This window comes from Spinacia oleracea, chromosome 4, assembly GCF_020520425.1.
Source record: "Spinacia oleracea cultivar Varoflay chromosome 4, BTI_SOV_V1, whole genome shotgun sequence".
In the NCBI taxonomy this organism is placed as follows: Eukaryota; Viridiplantae; Streptophyta; class Magnoliopsida; order Caryophyllales; family Amaranthaceae; genus Spinacia; species Spinacia oleracea.
In genome coordinates this window covers 110,334,543-110,359,098 of record NC_079490.1, presented here as the reverse complement: position 1 = coordinate 110,359,098, position 24,556 = coordinate 110,334,543, and the positions used below count along the sequence as shown (strand labels likewise).

At 42.4% G+C, this 24,556-nt stretch overlaps 1 protein-coding gene across 8 annotated transcripts; it reads right to left on the bottom strand.

The window, feature by feature from the left end:
* Positions 1-18,627: 18,627 nt before the first annotated feature.
* On the bottom strand, positions 18,628-24,355 carry LOC110789579 (epidermis-specific secreted glycoprotein EP1). Of its 8 annotated transcripts, none has more exons than XR_002533617.2 (6): positions 23,850-23,990; positions 21,115-21,274; positions 20,936-21,033; positions 20,599-20,664; positions 19,744-19,835; positions 18,628-18,865 (listed from the first exon to the last, which is right to left on the bottom strand). XR_002533617.2 is itself a non-coding variant. In XM_056826538.1 (5 exons), the coding sequence occupies exons 1-5, from the start codon at positions 24,301-24,303 to the stop codon at positions 18,847-18,849; spliced, it is 708 nt and encodes a 235-aa protein (XP_056682516.1). In that variant the 5' UTR covers positions 24,304-24,355; the 3' UTR covers positions 18,628-18,846. The 8 variants fall into 8 exon arrangements, 5 of the variants coding, with proteins under 5 accessions (XP_056682516.1, XP_021849967.1, XP_021849968.1 ...); XR_002533618.2 differs by having other exon boundaries at positions 18,820-18,865; positions 20,585-20,664; XM_056826538.1 differs by lacking the exons at positions 20,936-21,033; positions 21,115-21,274 and adding an exon at positions 20,417-20,493 and having other exon boundaries at positions 23,850-24,355.
* Between the last annotated feature and the right edge of the window lie 201 nt (positions 24,356-24,556).

Below are 24,556 nucleotides of genomic sequence, written 5' to 3'. Positions count from 1 at the left end.
GAACTGGTTACTTTGACGTTGTCAAGCGTCGCACCGTAAAAGGAGACTATAACGGCAACGCTCAAGTAATCACCTATCAAACGCGTTCTAACCTCAAGATCAAAAGATTAGGATTGTCCTCCCATAAATCGGGATGAGATGCTGAAAGTTGTACAAGGCCACTCGGAGAGCTAGAAACTGAAAAATGCATGGCCGTGCTCAGATGAATCATAGGCTATGATTATCTGTTTATTTGATCAGTTGAACTCTGAAAACGAGAAGTACCTCTGGACATAATAAGGATGACTTCTCTTATACCTTATGTTCATGAGCAGGCACCAAGCGACAAAGGAATTAGGAAATGCACACTTGTTCCTAAGGACAAGTGGGAGACTGAAGGAATAATGCCCTTGGTCCAAGTATGCATTTAATTCTATGTCTAATAAATGCGGTTCAGTATTAATTAACAAGTTAATAATTCAGTGAGATCAAGTGAACTGAATGCCTAGCTAGAGGCCACTTCAGTTCAAGTGGAAAATTAATAATATTAATCCACAACTTACTCTTGACTGAACCCGTAGGGCCACACAAATAGCACGTGAACGAATCAAGTATCTAAGTGAATATATTATTCATGAAGTACCTCATTTATGAACATTCGGAAACGACGGATCTCGGTTCCAGTGGGAGCTGAAATCGTCAAAAGGCAAAATAAAGAGTACTCCGGAAAAAATGATATTGCAGGAAACGGATATATGGTTCATGACAATAATATAAATATTATCCAAGTCGTAGATGTTGCCGGAAACGGAAACATGTTTCGTATCGGAAAATATTATCGGAAATAGAAATATTTCCGGAATCGGAAATACTGTCGGAAACGGAAATATTACCGGAATCGGAAATATTGTCGGAAAAGGAAATTATTTCCGGAATCGGAAATATTAACGAAAACGTAAATATTTGTTCGAAACGAAAATGAATTCTGGAATCGGAAAACTAATCGGAAGCTCGACGAGCAACAAGCCGCAAGCGAGCCGTCCCATCGTTCGGCGAGCAAGGCAGCAGCCATGGGGCCGCGCCCTGCGAGCAAGGTCGCAGCCATGGGCTGCGCCAAGCTACAAGCAAGGCAGCAGCCTCATGGGCCGCGCCAAGCTGCAAGGCAAGGCAACAACTCATGGGTTGCGCCAAGCCTGCGGCAAGGCAGCAGCTCAAGGGCCGCGCCAAGCCTAAGGCAAGGCAGCAGCGCATGGGCTGCGCCCAGCCTACGAGAATCGTGTGCAAGGCCTGCCGAGGCATGGGCCGAGGCAGCACGCACACCCATGTGGCCCCTCGTGGCTGCGTGGGTTGTTCGTCTTGGGCTCCATGAAATATCCGATTGCTTAATTCCCAAGTAACCTTGGATTATGTATTCCTAGTTTTACTAGAATTCAAATAATTAAGAGTTTATCTATAGTTGCAATTCTAAATGATTAAGAATTTTAATCCTATTAGATTTGGTAATTCTATTCCTAGTAAAACTCAAATTCATTATTTCCTACACTGTAATTATATGGCTAGGGCCTCATAATTATATACATCAATTGAATTGAAAACATATTCTTTATTCCCATTGTGTTCAAGGGAGAACATAATGCAAGCCTACCCGAATACATAAAACCTTAAGTAAAATCCTAGTTGGTTGAACCTAAGGCGGATCAGAACGTGCTGTGGACTTTCTATGGAGGGGCAACACTTGGGGCTCTAAATACTTGTTCTTGTTCGGCTCGGGAGCAGCTAGGGAAGTCACGCATCACATTGTATATCACCTAAATTTTGCTAATTGACTATGTGGAAATTAATTTGGATTCTGGCTTTATCGTTTTTCAGTATGAATTATATTGTTGTATTATTCATAACCTAACAATCCCCATGGCCTCATCAAAGAAATCATAATAAAAATTTGGAGAGGGAGTGTGTATTTTCGAAAATGGGAAAACATTTTCATTAAAAATCACATGACAACAAATAATTATTTTATTGAATGATAAATCATAACATTTGTGGCCGTCATGATTAGGAGGGTATCCCAAAAATACAAAAGGTGTAGGCTTGGCTTGTAATTTGTTTATTTTGTAGACGGAAAGAGGGGATGGCACAAACACCCAAAAACCCGTAGATGAGAGTAAGATAACATTCTTTGGAAGAGAACTTGAAGAGGGGAGCTATGACCCAATAACTTGCTTTGTAAGATATTTAGAAGGTAAGTGGTTATTTGAACGGCGTGATGCCAAGAAGAAGTTGGAAGAGATGCATGAGAAAAAAGAGTTCTAATGATATTATTAATGGAACGGATCTTCCTTTCAGCTTTTCCATTTTGTGAGGACGTATGTGGGAAAGAAATATGGAATGACATCCCATGAGACTCACAAAATTTCCCGAATTGTCCATTATCAAACTCCCTCCCATTATCACAATGGATATTTTTAATATTACGTTCAAATTGGGTGTAATGTGGGCTTGTAAAGCTAAGAATTTTGCATAGACATCGGATTTCTTAGCCAAAGGAATTCCACAAAAACTTTGAAAAATCATCCAAAAAGATACATAATATCGACGACTCGTAGAGCTTAATACGGGATAGGTCCACGATTCACTATGAATAACATCAAACGACATCAAATTTCAGAAATAGAAGATTCAAAAGGTAAGTTCACATGTTTACCAAGAAGGCAAGAATGACAAATACTAGAAAAACTAGATTTATTACATTCAATGCTTTTATTAAGCCTAAGAAAATTCAAAGTAGAAGCTCTCGGGTGTCCCAAACGATCATGCCAAAGAGTAGGGGGACAAAGCCGCAAAGGTTGATGGAGTAGTTGTGTGAAATTTTAGATTCATGAGTGGACAAAGGTCTCCCCGACTATCACATCTCATTATTTCCACCCCCATCCAGAATCCTTCACAGAAAACCCATAAGGATCAAATTCAACAATCACAGATTATCGGTGATAAATTTGAGAACCGAGTTTAGGAGCATGTAAGACATTCCGTAATGATTACGGGGGGGTTTAGGTGAGGCAAACGAGTATAACCACAACAACGAGTTGGAATTGAACCGCTACCAACAACAATAAAACTATTTTGATTGCTCAAATTAAAATAAGACGAGAGATTACCATTCGTCGATGTCATCTGATATTTGGCTCCGGTGTTCAAGTAGAAATTTTGATCAGGGGGGTGCACGGTGTGCATAGCGGATTCAATATCGAGGAGAACATAAGAAACGAGAGGTGCATCTGTTGTGTACAACTGTTGGGCTGGTTGTGGGCCTAAAACCCCATGCTGCCTTGATAGGCCTGATGCAGAAGTAGTTGAGCGAGCCCAACTCGTCGTAAGGAATGGACAGGGAGGAGGAGGGGCAACAAGAACCCACTGTCAATGACCCATTTGCCATGGCTGCTAGACTTGAGCTGTGGTCTGGGCACCGTCACGTCCACCACCACCACGGTTGTCGCCGCCGGAGCCGCGACCAGAACCCCCTTTGCGACCAGAATGACGACCAAAATTCTTATTCTTACCTCTGTGATTGTTCGAATTCTCTCTCATATGGAAGAGCATCCTCATCAACCGCAACCACCATAGCCGAGCCAGACCCACGAGAAGCCATGGTTGCGAGTTCACGTTCTTCTAACACAAGGGAAGACCTGACTTCAGTGAAAGCAGGTAGAGGTTTGGCGTGGCGTATTTGGTTTCCCACACCCTCGTATGCCTCGGTCACCCCGGAAACCAGTTGTAGAACCAGCCGACTTTTCTCACCGGAGCCCCGACATTTTTTAGTTGATCTGCCAGACTCTTCAATCGTTTACAATAAGCCAAAGCATTAGGAGAATCCTCCATACGGGTCGTTGTGAATTATTGTTCAAGAGTCAACGCACGAGAGTTTGATGATCTTGAAATATCTCACACAAACGAACCCAAGATTTCATTGTCGTTGCATCTGGTTCAATAATGATGTTTCAGAGATCATTCGAAATAGTCGAATAAATCCATTGAAGCATAGTGGTATCTAGTCCATAGCTCGAGTTCTTCATCAGTGGTTGGAGTCGGCTTCTCTGTCCCTGCAGGAAGAGGGATAATGTGATGTAGAACTTTGTGATATCGAGCAATGAGCATGAATTTTGAAAAGCTCAGCCCATGTTTCATGTTTGGGCTCCCAATTGGTATTCAATTGGGCCATTAAGTCCAAAGCCCAATGGCTCAAAACAGCAACATCAAACCTACCGCAAACCAACATGGCTGTTCAGCCATCCACTAAGGCCCAAGGCCCAATAGCAATAAATGACCTATGGGCATTTATTATGCAAACACTATAAATAGGCCGCCAAGGCTCACACCTCAAGGTACGTCCAATTTATCGCCTTAAGACTACTCTTCTAGAGAACTTCTCTCTAGAATCCGAGCATCGTTCTTACTTAGGCATCGGAGGGGCTTTCCTCGGAAACACCCCCGAGGCTAGTGATTTTACTCTTGTGCAAGTGAATTCGGACTCGACTCATTCAAGCAAGCAAGATCTTCGACACACACGAAAGGGCCTTCATTCGAAGCCCATTGTTTCCACCTTTACAACACCGGAACAATTTGGCGCCGTCTGTGGGGAAGAACACTTCAAAGCCTTGAAAGACATTAACCACCCCTTTCTGCAAAATGGTTAATGATGTTGTCAACGACATTGATGACGATATGATAGTGCGGTCAGATTCAGAATCTGACGAAGAAGGGCACCCTCAATCAGTGGCGAGGTCACAGCCAAGCAGAGCTACGACCGCCACAAACGCAGGACCTCCGATCCCAACTAGGGAAGAGCTCATTGCGGCCATGACCAACATGCAAAACTTCCTCTTTAACGAGAAACAGCAAGGATTGGCAAAAGACCGCAGAGAGGAGAGGAGGACCAAGCGACGGCTGAACGAGCCGCTCAGTGTAGAGGTGTCCAGACCCGAACGAGAGCTCCCTCCCTTGACAGGAACACACCTGACGTCGAGATGGATGGAAAGCACGTGGGACACCCAAAAAAGAGCACAACAACAACCAGATTGGTTTGCAAGACAAACGCCTACTCCAACAACTCTCCAAAGCGAATCGACTACTCGTAACACTCGGATCCGAAGCTCGGTACTCAGCAGGTTGAGGCCCTCGGTCCATTCAAGGTTAAGACCTTCGATCCATTCAAGGCTCGGGGTAGGCGAATCAAGTAGATCCAGCGAACGGCCCGAGGTCAGTAGCCGAGAAAGAAGAAGAGACAGGAGGCATGATCGAACCCCTAGCCCCCGTCGTACGCCCGAGCGTTCTAATCACAGAACCTCGGCAAACGAAGGCATCAGGGCTAGACTCGGGAAAAGAATCATGACTCCCACGTCATCCCCTTTCTCGGACGAGCTGATCATGGAAGAAATCCCCAAGGTGAGTCTGCCAGCACACCTGACATATAGCGGAACCACAGATCCGAGGGATCACATCATCTCCTACGAGCAACAAATGTTCTTGAGCCCCTACTCCGAAGCATGTTGGTGAAAATATTTCCCAACCACGCTAACCGGAGTGGCGGGAGAGTGGTTCAGATCGCTGCCGAAGGGATCGATCAAAAGCTGGAAGAAGTTGAAGAAGAGATTATGCACGCAGTTCGTGAGCAACAATCGCCCCGAACGAACCACCGCAGAATTAACCTCAATCCAACAAGAAAGAGACGAAAGTCTAAGAGAATTCATGGCCAGATTCATGAAGGAATCAACAAACATACCAAACTTGCAGCCAGACGTGGCCATTTTCGCTTTGAAGCACGCGCTCCAGGAGGGGAAATTCCGTGACAAACTTTCAATGAAAAACCCCTCCAAAATAGCCGACGTGCTCCAAATGGCTGATGCATTCATCAGAACCGAAGAGTTCAACAAAGCTGCTGCAAGGTTGAAAGGATCGTCGGATCCGAGAGATACGAAAAATGTCCAGAGCAAGCCCGAGGGCAGCTCAAGAAAAGGGAAAGAGAAAGTGGGAGTTAGAGATATGAGCCCGAAGAAAGACGGGAGAAGGGGTGAACTTCAACCCAAATACGCTAACTACACTCCACTAGCTCTGCCCCGAAAGGAAATTTTTAGCCTCAACAGAAATGGTGAGAAGTGGAAGCTACCAGGGAAGCTCAAATCCAACCCAGCTCGAAGAAACAAGAATAAATGGTGCGAGTTTCACGATGACTTCGGTCACCACAACGAAGAATGCAACTCGCTGAAAGATAACATTGAGGACCTCGTTCGCCGAGGTTACCTGAAACAATACTTGTTAGACCGAAGGGAGGAAAAGGAAAAGGCCGCAAGCGGCAAACCGCACGAGCAATCCCAGAAAAGGGTTTACGAAGCAACAGGGCAGAAGAAGAATGACATCCTAGTGGTGTTCGGGGGGCAGAAGTCTGGCTAGGCCAGCAAGAAACACCTAAGAGCTCTCTCCCATCGAGTCAACTTCAGCGCCGTGGGAGACAGCCAACCACACCCCCCGAACATGACCTTCACCGCTGATGATTGCTTCGGGGTCCAATACAAACATGATGATCCTTTGGTCATTTCCATGGATCTCAATAACCACAACGTACACCGAGTGTTGGTCGACGGAGGAAGTGCCGTCAACATCATCTTCAGAAATTGCTTCGAGCAACTGATCCTCGAGGATTCAGAAGAATCGCTGACGAAAGTCAGCTACCCCCTGATCGGATTCAACGGATCCGCAGCTATCCCTCGTGGAAAGATCACCCTACCAGTTACAGTGGGCGAAGGTCTAGCAGCAAAAACTCTTCGAGACGAATTCTTAGTGATGGATTGCGACTCAGTATACAACGTCATCATGGGAAGAACCATGATTCACAAGATGCAAGCAATCCCATCCACATACCATAAGCTGATGACATACGTCTCGGACGCAGGATTTGCCGAGCGAATTAGAGGTCATCAAGATGTTGCAAGAAGAACCTGCCACACCGCCATCCGAAAGCCTAAATTAGGAGACGGTTCCGAGGCTGAGGAAGAAAAGAAAGATGCTCCAGGAGAGGAGAAAGAGGCAAAGAGGAGAAAATCAGGCACGAGCAGCTTATCTCCCGCGGAGGTTGATGCACGCCCCGAAACCCTATCTCCCGAGCCAGATCAAGAAATGGAGGATGTCTTCCTCGAAAAGGATTCAGACAGGAGCGTCCGAATAGGCAAGGGCCTAAGCTCGGGGCTCCGAATCGATTTGATCCAACTGCTCAGGGATCACAAAGACATTTTTGCATGGTCAGCAGAAGACATGCCAGGGATAGATCCGAAGCTGATTTGTCACAAGCTGGACGTCAACGCTGAAGCTCGGCCAATCCAACAGAAAAAGAGGAAATACTCCTCGAAAAAAACAAAGCCATCGCCGAAGAGGTGAAAAAGTTGCAAGAGGCTGGATTCATCGAGCCATGCATGTACCCAAAATGGTTGGCCAACGTGGTGATGGTCAAGAAAGAAAACGGCTCTTGGAAAATGTGCGTGGATTTCACATATCTAAACCGAGCCTGCCCCAAAGACTGCTATCCCCTGCCGAGGATAGACCAATTGGTCGACTCTACCAGCGGCCATGCACTGCTCAGCTTCATGGACGCCTTCTCAGGGTACCATCAAGTGTTCATGCACCCCGATGATAGGGCGAAGACAGCATTCATCACGAGTGCAGGAGTGTTCAACTACAAAATGATGCCCTTCGGCTTGAAAAATGCCGGCGCTACCTACCAAAGGCTAGTTGATCACGTCTTCGCCGACCAGAAAGGGAGGAACGTCGAGGTCTATGTGGATGACTCCATCGTAAAAAGCATCAAGGAGGAAGACCATGTCAAGGACTTGGCCGAGACCTTCGGAAACCTGAGGAAATACAACATGAAGCTGAACCCGAAAAAATGTGTCTTCGGAGTGAAGTCAGGAAAGTTCCTCGGATTCATGGTAAGCGAAAGAGGAATCGATGCAAACCCGGACAAAGTCCAAGCAGCATTGGATCTACCCGAGCCAAGGACCAAGAGAGACGTGCAGAGGCTAACCGGAAGGTTAGCCGCACTAACAAGGTTCATATCAAAGGCCTCGGACAAGGGAGCCCCTTTCTTCAAAGCGCTAAAACCAAAAAATCTCCCCAGAGGAGAAGCAGAGCCAATCAAGAAAAAGGGTGTCCCGAGGAAAGTGGACCCCGAGCTGATATGGGAATAGGAGCAAAAAGAGGCTTTCCAACAGCTCAGAGCCCACCTAGCCCAACTGCCGACACTGGCCAGACCAAAGGAAGGGGAAACCCTATATCTATATGTCGCAGTTAGCCCCGGAACCGTCAGTGCAGTACTTCTTCGGGAAGAAGGGAAAAAGCAACAGCCGATTTACTTCACCAGCCGAACACTCACAGGGGCCGAAACTCGGTACCCACTCATCGAGAAAGTTGCATATGCAGTGGTGGTAGCTGCACGGAAACTGAGGCATACTTCGACTCCATCAGATCACAGTACTGACCGACCAACCACTCGAGAATGTACTTGACAAGATAGAGAGGTCGGGAAGATTGGCTGCCTGGGCCTTCGAGCTATCAGAATTCGGCATCAAATATCAGCCGAGGACAGCCATCAAGGCACAGGCGCTAGCAGACTTCTTGGCCGAGTGCTCATACGAAGAGATGTTGGATGATACGAAAAGCACTTGGGAGGTCTTCACTGACGGATCTTCCACAGTAAACGGCTCGGGAGCAGGAGTTGTATTGAAGTTCGGCTTCAAAGCAACTAACAACGAGGCCGAATACGAGGCCGCGATCGCAGGGATAGAGCTTTGCTTATCCCTGGAGGCCGAACATGTTTGCCTCAAAACTGATTCCCAGCTTGTAGCCAACCAGATCCGAGGGGAGTATGAGGCCAAGTGGCCCAGCATGACAGCTTACCTAGCAAAATTAAATCCTTAACGTCAAAGTTAAGATCCTTTGAAGTCATCCTCATTCCCCGAGGACAAAACACGCAAGCTGACGCACTGTCAAAACTCGCTAGCTCAACACTCATCGACCTAAACAGGTCGGTCCACGTGGAGGTCCACCAAGAGAGAAGCATTGATTTGCCACCCCCCACAGTATGCAGTTTACGTACCGAGCCTAGCTGGATGGACGCAGTAATTGCATACAAAGAAAGGGGAGAACTTCCCGAGGACAAGCTACAGGCGAGAAAGCTGAAAAGATTCAACAAGTGGTTCATCATCGACGCCAAAGGAGAGCTCATGAGGAAATCATTCTCTGCTCCATTGCTGAAGTGTGTGGGTCCAACCGACGCTGACTACATCCTAAGGGAAATCCACCTCGGAATATGCAGAAACCACATCGGAGGCAGGACATTGGCACACAAAGCCCTTCGGGCCGGATACTGGTGGCCCACTATGGTTTCCGAAGCAAAGCAGATGGCAAGGAAATGCGAGAAGTGCCAAAAATTCGCACCAGCTATCCATCAACCAGCTCAAACTCTACAATCAACACTATATCCCTTACCATTCGCACAGTGGGGGTTAGACATCATTGGTCCCTTCCCCTCAGCTGCGAACCAGAAGAAGTGGCTGATTGTAGGAGTCGACTATTTCAGCAAATGGATCGAAGCCGAAGCTGTTTCCTCCATCACCGAACCGCAGGTCCGCAAGTTCATATGGAAGAACATCATCACAAGGTCCGGCATACCAAGACTAATGGTCTTCGACCACGGGAAACAGTTCGACAACACCCCGCTGCAAAAATGGTGCAAACAATTCGGCATCCACCTAGCTTACTCGGCAGTTTGCCACCCACAAAGCAACGGGCAAGCCGAAGCTGCAAACAAACTCATTCTCAACGCACTCAAGAAAAGAGTCGAGGATGACAAAAACAAGTGGCTATAAGAGCTACCTGGAACGTTATGGTCCCTTCGGACCACCGAGAAAGGAGCTACTGGGCAAACACCATTCCATCTAGTGTACGGATCCGAGGCTGTCATCCCTGTGGAAATCAGAACAGAAAGTTTGAGGATCCAGGCATACAACAAGTATGATGGACTCCAAGGATAAAGCAACGACCAACTTCTGTCTGAAGCTCTTGACCTACTAGATGAAGCTCGGAACGATGCAAGAACACTCAACGCAGCCTACTTGCAGAGGGTCAACAAGCATTACAATCGAAGAGTCAACGCCAGACCTCTAAAGGTCGGCGATCTAGTACTCAGAAACGCCACCTCCTTTCAGAAAGGACGGATCCATAGCAAACTCTCAGCCACCTGGGAAGGACCATACATCATCCATTCCGAAAAAAGGCCAGGCACTTTTATGCTGAAACAGTTAGATGGAACAATCTTGAAGAACCATTGGAATACCGATGTTCTGAAGAAATATTTTGTATGATCTCTGTCTGTAAACCAAGTAAGTTGTTTAATGAGAAGAGGAAAGCCTTTTGGCACCATGTGTTTCATTAAACCTATCTCTATATTTTAAAATTCATTGTCCTTCTATATACATGCAGCCTCGGATCTGATCAATCCGAGACTAAAAACAGGTTGACTTTGCCCATTCCTTGATAAAATGCAAGAAATGACCAAATCACACACTTCGGGGAATCGTCCAGAATCCTTGGATTCGCGATACCTCGATAAACCTTGTTCGCAACAAACAGTCGCTCAAATCAAGTTATAAAACTTCGGCTCAGGTCCATGGATCGCCAAAGTCATAACTGAGAGGCAGACTAGCGATCTCTTGCCCAGGTTTCCGAACCACAAGAGATCGGAAGAACAATTCAGACCTCTTAGCAGATCGACGGATTTGAAGAGTCTGAAAATTAAAGAGTCTCTTAGCAGATCTACGGATTTGAAGAACTCCCAAAATTAAAGAGTCTCTTAGAAGATCTACGGATTTGAAGAACTCGCAAAATTAAAGAGTCTCTTAGCAAATCTACGGATTTGAAGAACTCGCAAAATTAAAGAGTCTCTTAGCAGATCTACGGATTTAAAGAACTCGCAAATTAAAAAGTCTCTTAGCAGATCTACGGATTTGAAGAACTCACAAAATCAAAGGGTTTCTTAGCAAGTCTACAAAGAAAAGAAGAGCTCGAAAATTACGGATTCAAAGGCAAAGAGTTAAAACTTCGGAAGTGCAAAAAATTGAAAAGAGGCAGCCAAGTAACAAACATTCATTTTTCATTCAATATTCGGGGGAAGTACAAATACATCAAACAGCTCGGGGCATACCCGAGGACCCTCAAAAATTGAAAACAAAATGAAACAGTTAAATTCGGCAGCCATCAACAGACAATACCGGCCTACCGAAGTACTAAAAAGGCAAAAAGAAATAAGTACAACGCAGCGCCGAGGAAAAAAGGGGAAAGGCAAGCACACATTCGGAAGTCCTCAACTGGAACCGACCGACTCTGAGGAAGACGACTGCCCGAATCCCTAACTCTTGGGAGTCTCAGAAACAGCCCCTAGGGGAGCATCTTTCGAAGAACCTCCAGCAGTGGTGTCACCTTCAGAAATCACCTTCTAAGCCCGAGCCTCTGCAAGAGCAGCTTGGCATTCAGCTTCGGCTTCATCTCGGTCAGCCTGGCATTCCTCCAAGTGGTCCTGGGCCCGCATCCAGAGAGGAACCTTCTCATTCGAAGGGAAATGAGGCATGTGCTTTGCAAACATGCGCCGAGCACCCAGGATACCATTCCAATACTGTTCTCTACACTGATCAGCAGTATAGAGGTCAGCTCGGTCTTGCTCCAGCCTCCGAATGTACTCAGCTTTCTCTCGGATCTTCAGCTGAAGAACGGGCACCTTGTCAGCTTGATTCTGAATCATCTCCCGATTCTTGACAAACTGCTGGAGCCTCGCCTCCGCATCCTTGCTCTCCCGATCAGCCGCCTCAAATTTAGACTTCATCTCCTGGAAAAGTCTATCCTTTTCTTTAAGTTCGCTCACGAACTTGGCGGCCATATCTTTCTTCTCCTTGTCGAAAGAAGCTATCTTCTCAGCATCCTCTTCGACTCGGAAGGTGAGCTTGCCAACTTCGGCCCCGATCTTCCCAGCAATATCTCTAGCCTCGCGACTGTACTTAAGATACAGTTGCTTGACTTCCACAAGCTCGGAGAATAGCTGCCCAGCCTTCTGGTCCAAAATAGGAATATCACGAGCATAAGCCTCCTGATATTTCTTCAGTTTTCTCTCCTCAACCGAGCTGCACTCGGAAGCAAACGAAGACCAGAAGACAGCCTGGGAAAGAGGGAAGGATAAGCAAAAATAGGAGAAGCAAAAAACAAAGGGACAACTCAAAGAGAAACCCAACATTTACCTCATTCAAGTAGTACTGGGCCATCATAGCTGGATTCCTCTCTTCGACTCCAGGAACCCTCCACTGCGGATTGGCCCGAAGTAGGTTCTCCCTAGCAGCTTCGGGACCCACCAGCGAACCATCATGAGCCAAGGGATCCTCCCCCAAGACCGAAGGCCTAGCATACTGAGTCATCGCTTCCCTCACTTCCTCGGGAATTCGCTTCGGTGGAACATCCGAGCAAGGGTCAGCATGGATCAGCCTATCCAGGGCCGAAGTCGAGGTAGAGCCCAAAGTTTCATGGCGCCTCTTCTTCGTCAGGCCCTGTTCGGGCTGCTCCTCCTCAGCAGAAGGGACAGTCTTCTCAGCCTCGGGAATCTCAACGTCAGGACCCGTAAGATCTACCATCTCCTTATCTGGACTTCTCTCCCTTTCGAGAGGGACGTCAGCAGATTCCTCTTTTTCCTCGGCCACGATGGGGACATCCGAGCCAGGAACAGAGTCGGTCTCGAGCGCCTCCACCGCCTTGGTGATATCCTGGATCACGATCCCTGAAGGAGTAGACGGCTTCAGCGGAGAGGGGATGGTATTTTCCTCAGCCAACGGTTGATCAACGGGCGGCGGCTCCGAAACCACCACACTCTTTAACTTCTACCCTGGCAAGGGCATGAAGTGAAGAAGGTTCTTAGGAGGAGACATGTCTTCCAAAGCCGTTTCCTACAAAAGCAAGCATTCAAAGGTCAACTTCGGAAGAGAAAAAGACGGACTACAAGAAAGCTCCTGGATCAGAGCAATACCTTTTCCGAAGTCTGAGAAACCTTCGCCTTCTTTGGATGCGCAGAGGACCTCAGAAGAGTGCTACCCTTCCTCTTCTTCTGATCCTAAGAAAGGAGACCGAGGGTCAATAAATCAGAAGAAGACAAAAGAAGGAATAAAGAAAAAGGTGAAGTACCCGGTTCCTAGATAAAGAGATATCTATCCGAGCCGGGGATGAAACCGAAGGAACGGCGCGCGGCACAGCGTCAGTCCCAGGACCCTTAGAAGATGGTCCAGGACCAAGACGTTAGCCGGCGGCCAATAAAAAAGAAGTAAAGACGAATAAAAAACGAAGAGATAGAAACACTCACCGGATCCGAAGTTGTCCTTAAAAGAGGAAGCACGACCGTCACTGGAACAACTTCAGGAGAAGAAGCAGAATCAAACGGATCGGCTCGAACTTCAAATATCCGAGCAACACTCGAAGGAGACAACACGTAGTCCTTCAGACGAGGATTGCGAGGATTCTCTTTCCCGAACTTGTACTCAGGAGTCGAGTCGTGAATAGTTTGCGGATCCAAAGAAATGCCCAGAATCTCAGGATCAAGACAACTGAAGCCGTATTCTGTAAAAACGAATTACGAAACAAATCAATAAATCGAAGGAAAACAGAGGAGGCCAAACTCACTGAAACACGGTCCCAGCCGAAAGACACCTACCCCTGTCAAAAATCCTGCTGAGACCGGCGACAGCAAGAATGTCCTCCCGCAAGATGTAGTTAAGATTCGGGAGCCAGCTAGACGGCAGTCTGTAGTTATCCTCCCGAGCCAGAAACCACTGGAGGAGATCCACGTAATGCTGATGATTCCGATCCGGAGCAGCCAGCCCCACCATATAAGGATCAGGCCTCACGAACCACTTGGGAGGACGATAGGAATTGGGGTGATTCGGATCCGTCGACACACGAACGAGCAACCACTCTGTCTTCCATTTATGGTCGGAGCTGAGGTAAGGGTAAGCCGTAATATAGTTCGACTCGCCCCTTCTTCGGGACTTTTTGTTGATGATGGTCCACCAGCCATACCCATCACCCTTGGAAGCATGGTTGAAGGACAGATCGTGGAGATCCCTAAAAACGGAGACGGAGCAGGGAAAGTTAACAAAATCGCACACCCATCGAAATCCGATGATGTGCCTCATAGACTTGGGAGTAAGTTGGGCCAAACTGATGTTGTACGACACCAGGAGCTCGGAAATGAACGGATTCAAGGGAAAACGGAGACCATTCTCCAAGTGATGAGTGTACACAGAGATGAACCCCTTCGGCGGATGAGTCACCCGAGGACGCTCCTGATCGGGAAGTTCGCACCAGTACCCCAAAGCATGCTGGATTCCATATAGTTCTTCGGCCTTCCGATGATAGGCCCCCAGCTTCGCCTCCACTAACCAGTCACCACTAACTGATTTTTCCAACGGACCATCAATCTTGGTGGTCTCATGCAAAATCGGAGCATACTTACCCTTCGGATCAGCTCCAGTCCAATGAACTGGAAACTCAGGGTAAGGCCGACGGAGACCCGAAGAACCAGCCTTCTTACCAGAAGCAGCGTGTTCAGACCCACCAGATCCTCCAACAGCGCCATCTTTGGAGGCATCCCAACCAGTCGAACGTTTCTCCACTACCTTATCCAAAGGCCAGCCCTTCGAAGATTTCTGTACCCTTCCCGAGGGCACCTCCTCCCTCTCACTGGAAGAACCAACGACGAACTTACTCTTTCCCTTGTTCTTCGCCATGGTTGCAAACCATCGGTCCAGGGTTTAGATTGAGGAGTAGAAGAAAGAGCGAAAAAATAAGGGAAATTCACAAACAAGTTACCTTTTTCCGAAGCGGAATTCGCCGACAAAGTGAACGAGACAAGTTCCCGAAGATAAAAGCTGACTGAAATCCGTAGATCTGAAGAAACGCGAAAGCTGCGATCGCCGGAAAAAGAGAGGAAGTTTGTGTGAAAGAGAGAGAAAGTAAAGGTTTGAAGGAAATCTTGCGCCCAGTATTTATAGAGAAAAAAGGGCGCACTAACTTCTTTCAAACCCACGATCTCCACGACTCAAAACAAGTCCCAACACTTGTCATCAATGTAAGTCGCCTCTTTTCAAAAAAGAGAGGGAACTTTTGGACTTCTGACAGCTGGAAACCCACCCATTTAATTCTAAATGGACCGGGTCTAGGGAGCATGTTGTTTGGGATCCAAATTGGTATTCAATTGGGCCATTAAGTCCAAAGCCCAATGGCTCAAAATAGCAACATCAAACCTACCGCAAACCAACATGGCTGTTCAGCCATCCACTAAGGCCCAAGGCCCAATAGCAATAAATGACATATGGGCATTTATTATGCAAACACTATAAATAGGCCGCCAAGGCTCACACCTCAAGGTACGTCCAATTTATCGCCTTAAGACTACTCTTCTAGAGAACTTCTCTCTAGAATCCGAGCATCGTTCTTACTTAGGCATCGGAGGGGCTTTCCTCGGAAACACCGCCGAGGCTAGTGATTTTACTCTTGTGCAAGTGAATTCGGACTCGAATCATTCAAGCAAGCAAGATCTTCGACACACACGAAAGGGCCTTCATTCGAAGCCCATTGTTTCCACCTTTACAACACCGGAACATTTCATATTGCTAGTTTTCCATGCATCTCAAGAACCATAAAGACATGATTCTCAATGTTTGACATGGTTAGAGCTAGATGGAACAAGGGAGATGGCTTCACATAGGGGAGGAGTATCATCAAGCATGGCTGAAGATTGGGGGAAGAAGGCTGATGGAAAAGAGGGAGAGGATAGAGAGAATAGGGCAGCAGAAGAAAAAAACCCTAGAAGTACGTCTAATACCATGAAATAATTATTTCCCGTGAATAACTTCTTTGATTTTCTTGAGTATTATACAACTATGCAGCTTCACTTTAGGCTATAATTAGGCTAGTAATAAGGAGCTAATATGCTAGAATTAAAGTTATTGACAATTATCATCAATAATGCTTATAGATATTATTCTAATTAAAATTAATACATGATAGATATGTTATGACCCCGTTCAGTCTGTTATTTTATTTTAAAAAAAACTTAAAACGACCAGGGTACAAATATAAAATTATTTTCACCCTGTTCATCACCCGTGTCAAAAAGTAAAGTCATTTGCATCCATCATTTACTTCGATAATCATATCCACCTTATACTCGACACACCATGTACCTTTATACCCGATCACTTAACACCCACTCATACAATCTATTTTATTTATTTACAGATGACTTTGACGTGGGGCGAGTGCGGAAGATTGGTCCCTCCATAACGGTACTTGTTTATCTTGTTCCTATCCTCACCACACACGATAAGTATGATACTCATCCTCATCTCAAACACAATCCCGATCCCACCCGCGCTGGGTACAAAATAAAACTCATCCCCGCTTCATCACCCACCCCAAAATTGACACCCGACTCAAGATCAACCCTGGTCCGACAATTTCTTTTTGGTATTAGAGTTTTGAATTTTAAAACTATTTTCTAGACTGTTTGACAACGTACTTTGTTGTCTTATTACGGTGATTGAGTAAATATACAAAATTATAATATGTACATTAGTATTAAAAAAATAGTGATATACTCATAATCAATTAGATAAAGGATAACTGAGACGGTCATGTCCTACCCACAGTGGATAACCCCACCACCCGCATCAGATACATTATTCATTCCCATAACCCACAAAACTTATCTCCATCCCCAGCACCTGAGATCGATGATGGGGTCAACCATGTTGAGGGTCAAAAACTTTCCTCCATCCCCGCGTCAGGTAACTAAGTTACATATATATCAAATAGTTCATTATTGCAAAAGATAGTATATCACTTGTATGATTCACGATTTATAAAATTTTAATATCAAATTGTACACTAATTTGAAATCAATCTACTTACTGAGTAATAGTGGAGAAGTTTATATTTTAGATTAATAAACTACAAATATAAATATGGACTATGAGATTCTTTTTAACACTCCTATTTTTTTCTTTTTTTAATGTTCAACAACAAAGCAATACAATTAGAGAGTGACACTTTACAGCTCCACATCGATGCATCCTTATATACTAATTATAATCAATCTATTTTACTGAGTAATAATGGACATGTATATATTAATGGATTAATAAAATTGCAAATATGTATATGGATTTTGAAATTCTCTTTAACACTACTATTTACTTATTTTTTGAATGTCCAACAACAAATCAATACAATCTTTTCCCCTTTTTTTATTCTATTTTAAATTTATTGAATTATTTTTCAAAACAGGGGATTTAAATATATTTTAGGATATGAATAAGTCATATTCTGACCTATTCGATGTCCTTTTTTTTTTATGCGAATTGATGTTATACAACAAAAAATTGTAAATCCAATACATAATTTCTTATATTTCCTTTTTTAACTTGCAACATAGTCTCGCAATACACAACTTCAGAGGAGGTAAAGAAGAAAAATATCGTTATAACATAGCTAAACATCCGAATCTCATAATTTGTTATCCTTACATATGTTTAAGTTTCAATTAAATTGTTCATTTACATGTTTTTTCCTTTTAAACCGGGGCTTTGTTTGGTTGATAGATGCGGAGTAGTATATATTGAATTGAATCATATCTTGCCATATTGAGCTATATTATTCATCTAATATGTTATGAAAATAGGTGATTCGGATACAGAGTAGTTGTTAAAAATTGACTAAAATATAATTCAATTGTTTAGCCTAAAATATTTGGAGGAGTTCTTTTAAATAGAACGGACAACGTGTTAGTAGAACATTAATTTTCTTATTTACTACCTCCGTCCCAATCTATTCTTTACGCTTTCCTGTTCTAGTGTTCCATTTTAATCTTTACACTTAGGATATTTATTTTATATTGTAGCATAAAAGTTCCAAATATTCTGTCAAAAAGCGTGTCAAATAATTATTTCAAACCAATTAAAATTATTAGGTCATTTTTACCATTAAATGTCTCACACTTTCTCATTGGAACATTAAATATTTCTCACACTAGTGGAAAAAGGGTCATTTGCATCGCACTTTTAAGCACATTTGCGTCGCACGTTGTGCGTGGCAAAAGGTCTCGATGCAAATGACTAAAGTGCGATGCAAATGACCCTTATTTGCGTCGCACATTAAGCAAATGTGCGTGGCAAATGACTTTTCAGGCACCATGTTGAAAAGTCATTTGCCACGCACATTAGCTTAAAGTGCGTGGCAAATGACTTTCAGGCGCCAAAAAAAAAAGTCATTTGCCACGCACAATAGCTTAATGTGCGACGCAAATGACAATTTGAGCGCCAAAAAATTAAGTCATTTGCCTCGCACAATAGCTTAATGTGCGACGCAAATGACATTTTTGGCGCCAAAAAATTAAGTCATTTGCCTCGCACATTAAGCTAACGTGCGTGGCAAATGACTTATTTTTTATTTTTTTTTAAATTGGTTTTTTAATATTTTATTGGAAATTCCAACATGATCGTCTTTGAAAGTAGATGCTTCACAATACCGGGAATACATTTATAAATAATACCTGTCACAATAGTTTACAACGTAATTAACGTTCCCAATAAAAGGCAATTAAATTCGTCATAGATCAACCAACATGTTACAACAAACATAAAATTACTACAACAAAGGTATCTAGCTAGAGATCAACCAACAAAGCATCTAGAACTGCAACACCGTAAATATCAGAACTTGCTGATGCTGCAGTTAGTGATGAATTTGGAACCTGTTTGGCAGAATAAAGAAACAGGAAAATACAAGTGAGTTTTGTTGCTCTAAAATATTAATGAGTGAGAATTTAACATTTTTCTGCTGGTTCGTTACCTTATCTGTACTAGTCTCTGATATGAATACAAAGCTAAGAGGAATACTAAAAGTAGAAGCAGCAATCTGGACAGTTGCATTAATTTTTGTTGGTTTCATGGGAGGACAATTAAGTTATCTAAACAATCATACAGATCTTTAAGGGTCTTAAGTTTGTGGCCTATTGAGAACACTGAGGCAAAAGCCAAAAAAGAGCACACGAATATACATGTAGAATCATCTATAATTTTGCATCTTAACTAAGTGCTAATTCTTTTTTCAATCATACAATTGCACTCAAGTTGCATAGTACATGCAGCCACTAATGTGCAATAACATGAGATCCATGCATTGAAGTTGTGTAACTGACCTTAGAACTAAAGTTCATAACCACTAGTCATTAAGATTTAAGACAACTCACAATTAGAAAAGTAATCCCCCAAGGCGGAAATAAAAATATCCTAAAGGAAACAAATAGAACATGTTTCGAGCAGCTAAGTTTATCCCACCTCAAATTTTCACAAGCACAAGGCAACTCAAATTATTTTGGGAGCTTAAGGTAAGATACACCGTTCCAGTCTTTACTTGCAATAGTAGGTGACCAAAAGAACCCCCCACACACTTACACACACACAGACTACCACTACCACCACAATTTCTCAGTTCTGTTGATACAGTGCAAATGTACATTTTGGCTACTAGCTAGTCCACATCAATAGCTGGAAAGATTTTCCATCAAGTAATTGAGTAGTGTTAAGAGAGAGAAATTATTTGGGAAATGAGTGCAAGAGAAGTTCTTACAGCAACTCCCCGTCTGTAAGTAAGTCTGAGATGTCTATCTGCTCATCAAATCTTATCTGCAAAACTTCTCCGAGCCATATTCTTGCTTGATTCTGTTGCATCAAGTACAAATAAAACATTGGAACTTGATTGCTTATATACAATGTTGATTAAAAGATTATAAAAACAGGTCAAGTAGGCTTTAAAATAAACCCCACCAACATTACCAAGACCAAAAAACAGGACAATATATTCATATAGTGAATTAATGACAAGAACTTTACTATGTAATCTTTTTCTTGGGTCTAGGGGTTTTCTAATTATTGAACCATATCTTGGTTCTAAATGGTAAGAGCATAAGTGACTCCATATATTATACTTCTATCGTCCGGAATCAGTAGTCCTGTTGTAATACGCCACAAATAAACAGATAACTGCAAGGGGAAATCGCGGAAATCGAAAGAAAGATTCACAGAACCAAAGATACTCTTAATCTTTTCTTTCAGCAAACAGAATTCTGTTACTGGAACACTAAATTTGGGCGAAAATCATGGGAAATTTTCATAAAATAACCTAATCGGATACTTGAACACGAGTACCCGAGTAACACAAAACAGAAATATTATTGAGTTTATTATGCTACAAACAAACAAATAACTGCAAGGGGAAATCACCTAAAATGGAGAAAAATAACCTTAATCTTTTTCAGCCGATCATATCCAATAACTTCAGGCATGGAATAGTCAGAGAAAAAAAATTCACCTTTAACCCCTAATACATTGTAACAATCATCAAAAAAATTATGAAAAGAAACTAATTAATGGAGAAAGAAAAAGAAAAATGGAGCTGCAATTCCACATACATTAGAACACCCACCTGCACTGTTCTCTTCATCCAAACCCGGAAACTGTAATGCCTTTTTCGCAGTTTCCATCACTATCACTGCTCAATTGTTCCAAAAAAACAACCCATTATTAGAAACGGTCACAAAATCAGTACTAACCCATTTACCAAAATAGAAAGTTCAAAGAAACCAAAAAATCAACAATGGAAGGAAACTTTGTAATAATCCTCAATTTAAAGTTCAAACAATCGCTAAAAATATTCGAATTTACAAACTAACTAACACAATCAAACCTTATATTCATCAGAACAATATAAAAAAAGTAAAAATTACTTGAAGTTGGATTCACGGTAAAGAGAGGGGAAATACCTAAGAAATAAGGTCATTAACGATGGCGGCGACGTTAACCGGAGCTCAGCACCAACTCTTTGGCGTTTTACCCAACCTTAAAAAACCCCAGAAATAGGCTGACAAACAAGAACCCTAGAAATCAGAATACACTGTAGGCTGATAAACAATAACCCTAATTAAAAAAAATTGCATTGTACCTGCCGCTATATACAAAGAAACGATTCGACGACGCTGACGAACTAAGTCGCAGATTTGGTGACCCACTAGAAATCGAGCTGCGCTGCTTTGTGATACGAAGTATCTCCTTCTTCGCGGCAGAATATAAGATTTTTCCCCTTCGAGCCGTGTTTTCGCAAGCTTGATTTTTCCGAGTAAATGGAACAATAGGTATGATGGTTAGAGGATATTTCAAATGAAGGAAAGATTCAGAGTTGTTGATATCTCAGCAGTGGAGTTCTGGAAAGAAGATGAGAGAGAAAGAGATGGGAGGAGGAATGAAGAGACTCTCCTTGGTGATATCGAAGTCTTAGGGTAGGAGTACGGTAATTAGTTTTTTTTGGGGGGGGGGGGTTAGATTAGAGTTGAGGGTATTATCGTACATTCCTAGGTGGACACGCAGTGCATCGCAAATTTGTAAATCTGCGATGCACTTGATTGAGTCATTTGCCTCGCAGCTTTGTTAATCTGCGATGCAAATGACTCTGGGGGGCATCCTAGAGTCATTTGCCTCGCAGTTTAACAAAGCTGCGACGCAAATGAGTAAATTTTATGCTAAAATTTGTTATTTGCATCACATGTTCAGAATGGCGTGGCAAATGCGGGGATGCAAATGACCTTTTTTCCACTAGTGTCATTTTTCCAATGTCAATTTTTTGATAAAAGTAAAAATATTATTAATACACGTAATTTGCATTGTTTAAGTAAAACTAAAAGAGAATACTTATCCATATTAATTATTTGTTAAATTGCATGCATAATATCAAACGTCCAAACGTAAAGAAAAAAAGGGACGGATAGAGTACTTCTTCCATTTTTTTGTGGATAAACCACTTGTACAAATATTAAGAAAAAAGAGGAAGAGTGTGCAAAAAGGTAGGAAATAATAATAAAATATGGATAAAGTAAGATAGATATGTAAAAAGGTGGGTGGGTGTAAGAAAAAAAAAATGACTAAAGTGAGTTAAAATTTGTGAATGTAGTCTAATTTATGACTTTATGTGCTAAGATAGTAAAATTTCATGTCCAAAAATAGTATGGAGTAAAATTTCATGTCCAGAAATAGTATGGAGTATAAAATACAATGTAAAGAAAATTATGAAACGGACTAAAACGGAAAGCGTAAATATCATTTTGAAACGAAGTTAGTAAGTATTTAGACAAATGCAACATAATGCTATGGAGTACATTACTATGTACATCATAAAGTACTAATAATCACCAAAAAACATAAATAAAAAGTAGAAAGATGTGTGAATATTGAGAAATTGCAAGAGTAGATAGATTATATTAGATTACGCAAGTTTCACTTATGTTTTAGGAAGTTACATACTGTTTTAAAGTAGTAAAATATTTTCATCATTTATATAAATATTGTCATTTTTATATTAAAATATTTTCATTATTGATGATACTTTAGTAGTTTGTTTGACTTTTCAAAATATTACGCGAAAATAACATTGTACCCTAAATATGAGCGAAAAAGCCGCTGATCACCAACGATGTATCATCTCTCTTACTAGAATAGGGATTATGTAAAAATAGCACAAAGAAGGTTGGTCAAAACTCAAACGTACACCAAAGAAAAATACATTACAATATAGAGGTACTAATAACATGAATCACGCATCCATATTTTATTTTTTTCATGTTTATAACTCAAACCGAAATTTTATAATGGATATACAACCATTATTTATATAAAACATACTACTTTTAAGTCTTATAAAAAAAAAAACCTCTTTAATTCATATTTCATATACGATTTCCTGTAACAATTCATCTCAACCGACCCTAAAACCCCAAATTATTTTTATGGGAAAGCTTGTTAATTGTTGTAGAAGTCATCCTGTGAGCTAATTTGAAACTTTGATGTACCCCACATGCTTCATATTAGAAACTTTAGTAATTGTCTTAATATCATAAGCAATCCAACACCTTGAAGTTTCTTGATGGTAGAAATATCCCAAACACTTGCAATCTCTACTACATTTCATCCCACAAACATGAATTGTAATAGGACCATCACCTTTATTAAACTTGCTTAAGAAATGATCAACTCCTTCAAGCTTATTAAAGTATTTACTACTACAACTTGCCTTTGGTTGATCACACTTGTTGCTCCATCCTAGTAGCCCTTTAGGTGTAGGACATGCAACACATTGGCTATCCTCGTCGCATAACCCGAATTTCCCACATTTTTCGGGTAATTGACACTCGGTTTCCCATAGCCCGTAAGGAGAGCTTCTAGCAAACAATGTAAATGTTACTTCCCAAGCAGCCCAATCTACCTTGTCTGAGTAAGTATACACCCTTAGATTACCATCGATTCCTAGCCTTAAGATGGACAAAGTGCTATTGTATTTCGGCCTAGCGATTTCAGCGGTATTCTCGATTGATCCATCTATGGTTTTGTATGCAAATGTTATGTCATAAGCATACTTATCATCATTTTCAGGGAGGCAACTAAAAGTTACTTCTTTGAGGGAGCTCTTGGCAAGATCTAGCATACTAAAGTACAATAATGGTTTTGGGCTATTTGGGCTTTTATAGTACATTGTTAGTACTCTTGGTTCCATAACAAAAGTGTAAGGCCCATTAGTGTTAACTTGATCAGAAACCCGACTCACGAGCTTAGTAGGCCCACCAAATCGTAGAGACTGACCCACTAAGAGGGTATCAGTAGGATAATCAAAACTTTGCCAAATAAATTTACCTTTATCATCATGGAGTACCATGTTACCATTAGGGAGCAACTTGAATCCTACTACACCCTTGTTGGTTGTGTTGCTTTGCCAAGCCATCCGCCCATCGGCATCGGCCAATACAAGGTTGCCATCTTTCCCGAGAGAGAAAGTCGCGTTCTCGCCCACCGGGTTTCCCCGATTCGCCTCCCAAACCCATCGGAAAACTGATTCAGACCGAACCAAACCCATACGTAGAGAAAGGGTGTAAGCATTTGGAGTAGTGTTATAGAAGCATAGTTGAAAAGGGCTAGAAAATATGTCTAGTGCACGATAATTTCCATCATACTCGACAATATAATCACCAAAATCACCTTGGTTGACATGCTTAAATGTGGAAGAGGGAGGAACTTGGGCTTGGGATAGAGATATTAGTAGGATAATACATAGAATTGATAACAAAGATGATGTGGAAAGAAAACACATATTTGGAATTATTTTTAGGAAAACAAAAGCTTGGAGTCTTTATTTATAAGACATTGTCATGTGGACACACCTAATCTATCTTTCTCTCATTAAGAGCCGTTACCTCCACATTAAATATTTTATTATCAACTAGTATATGCCCGTGCTAATGCACGGGATTTATACAAAATTAGACATCTAGTAAAAATGTGTGGTAGATAATAAATAACATTTTAAACGATGTTAGACAATAAAAACGTTTAGTATATTTAGT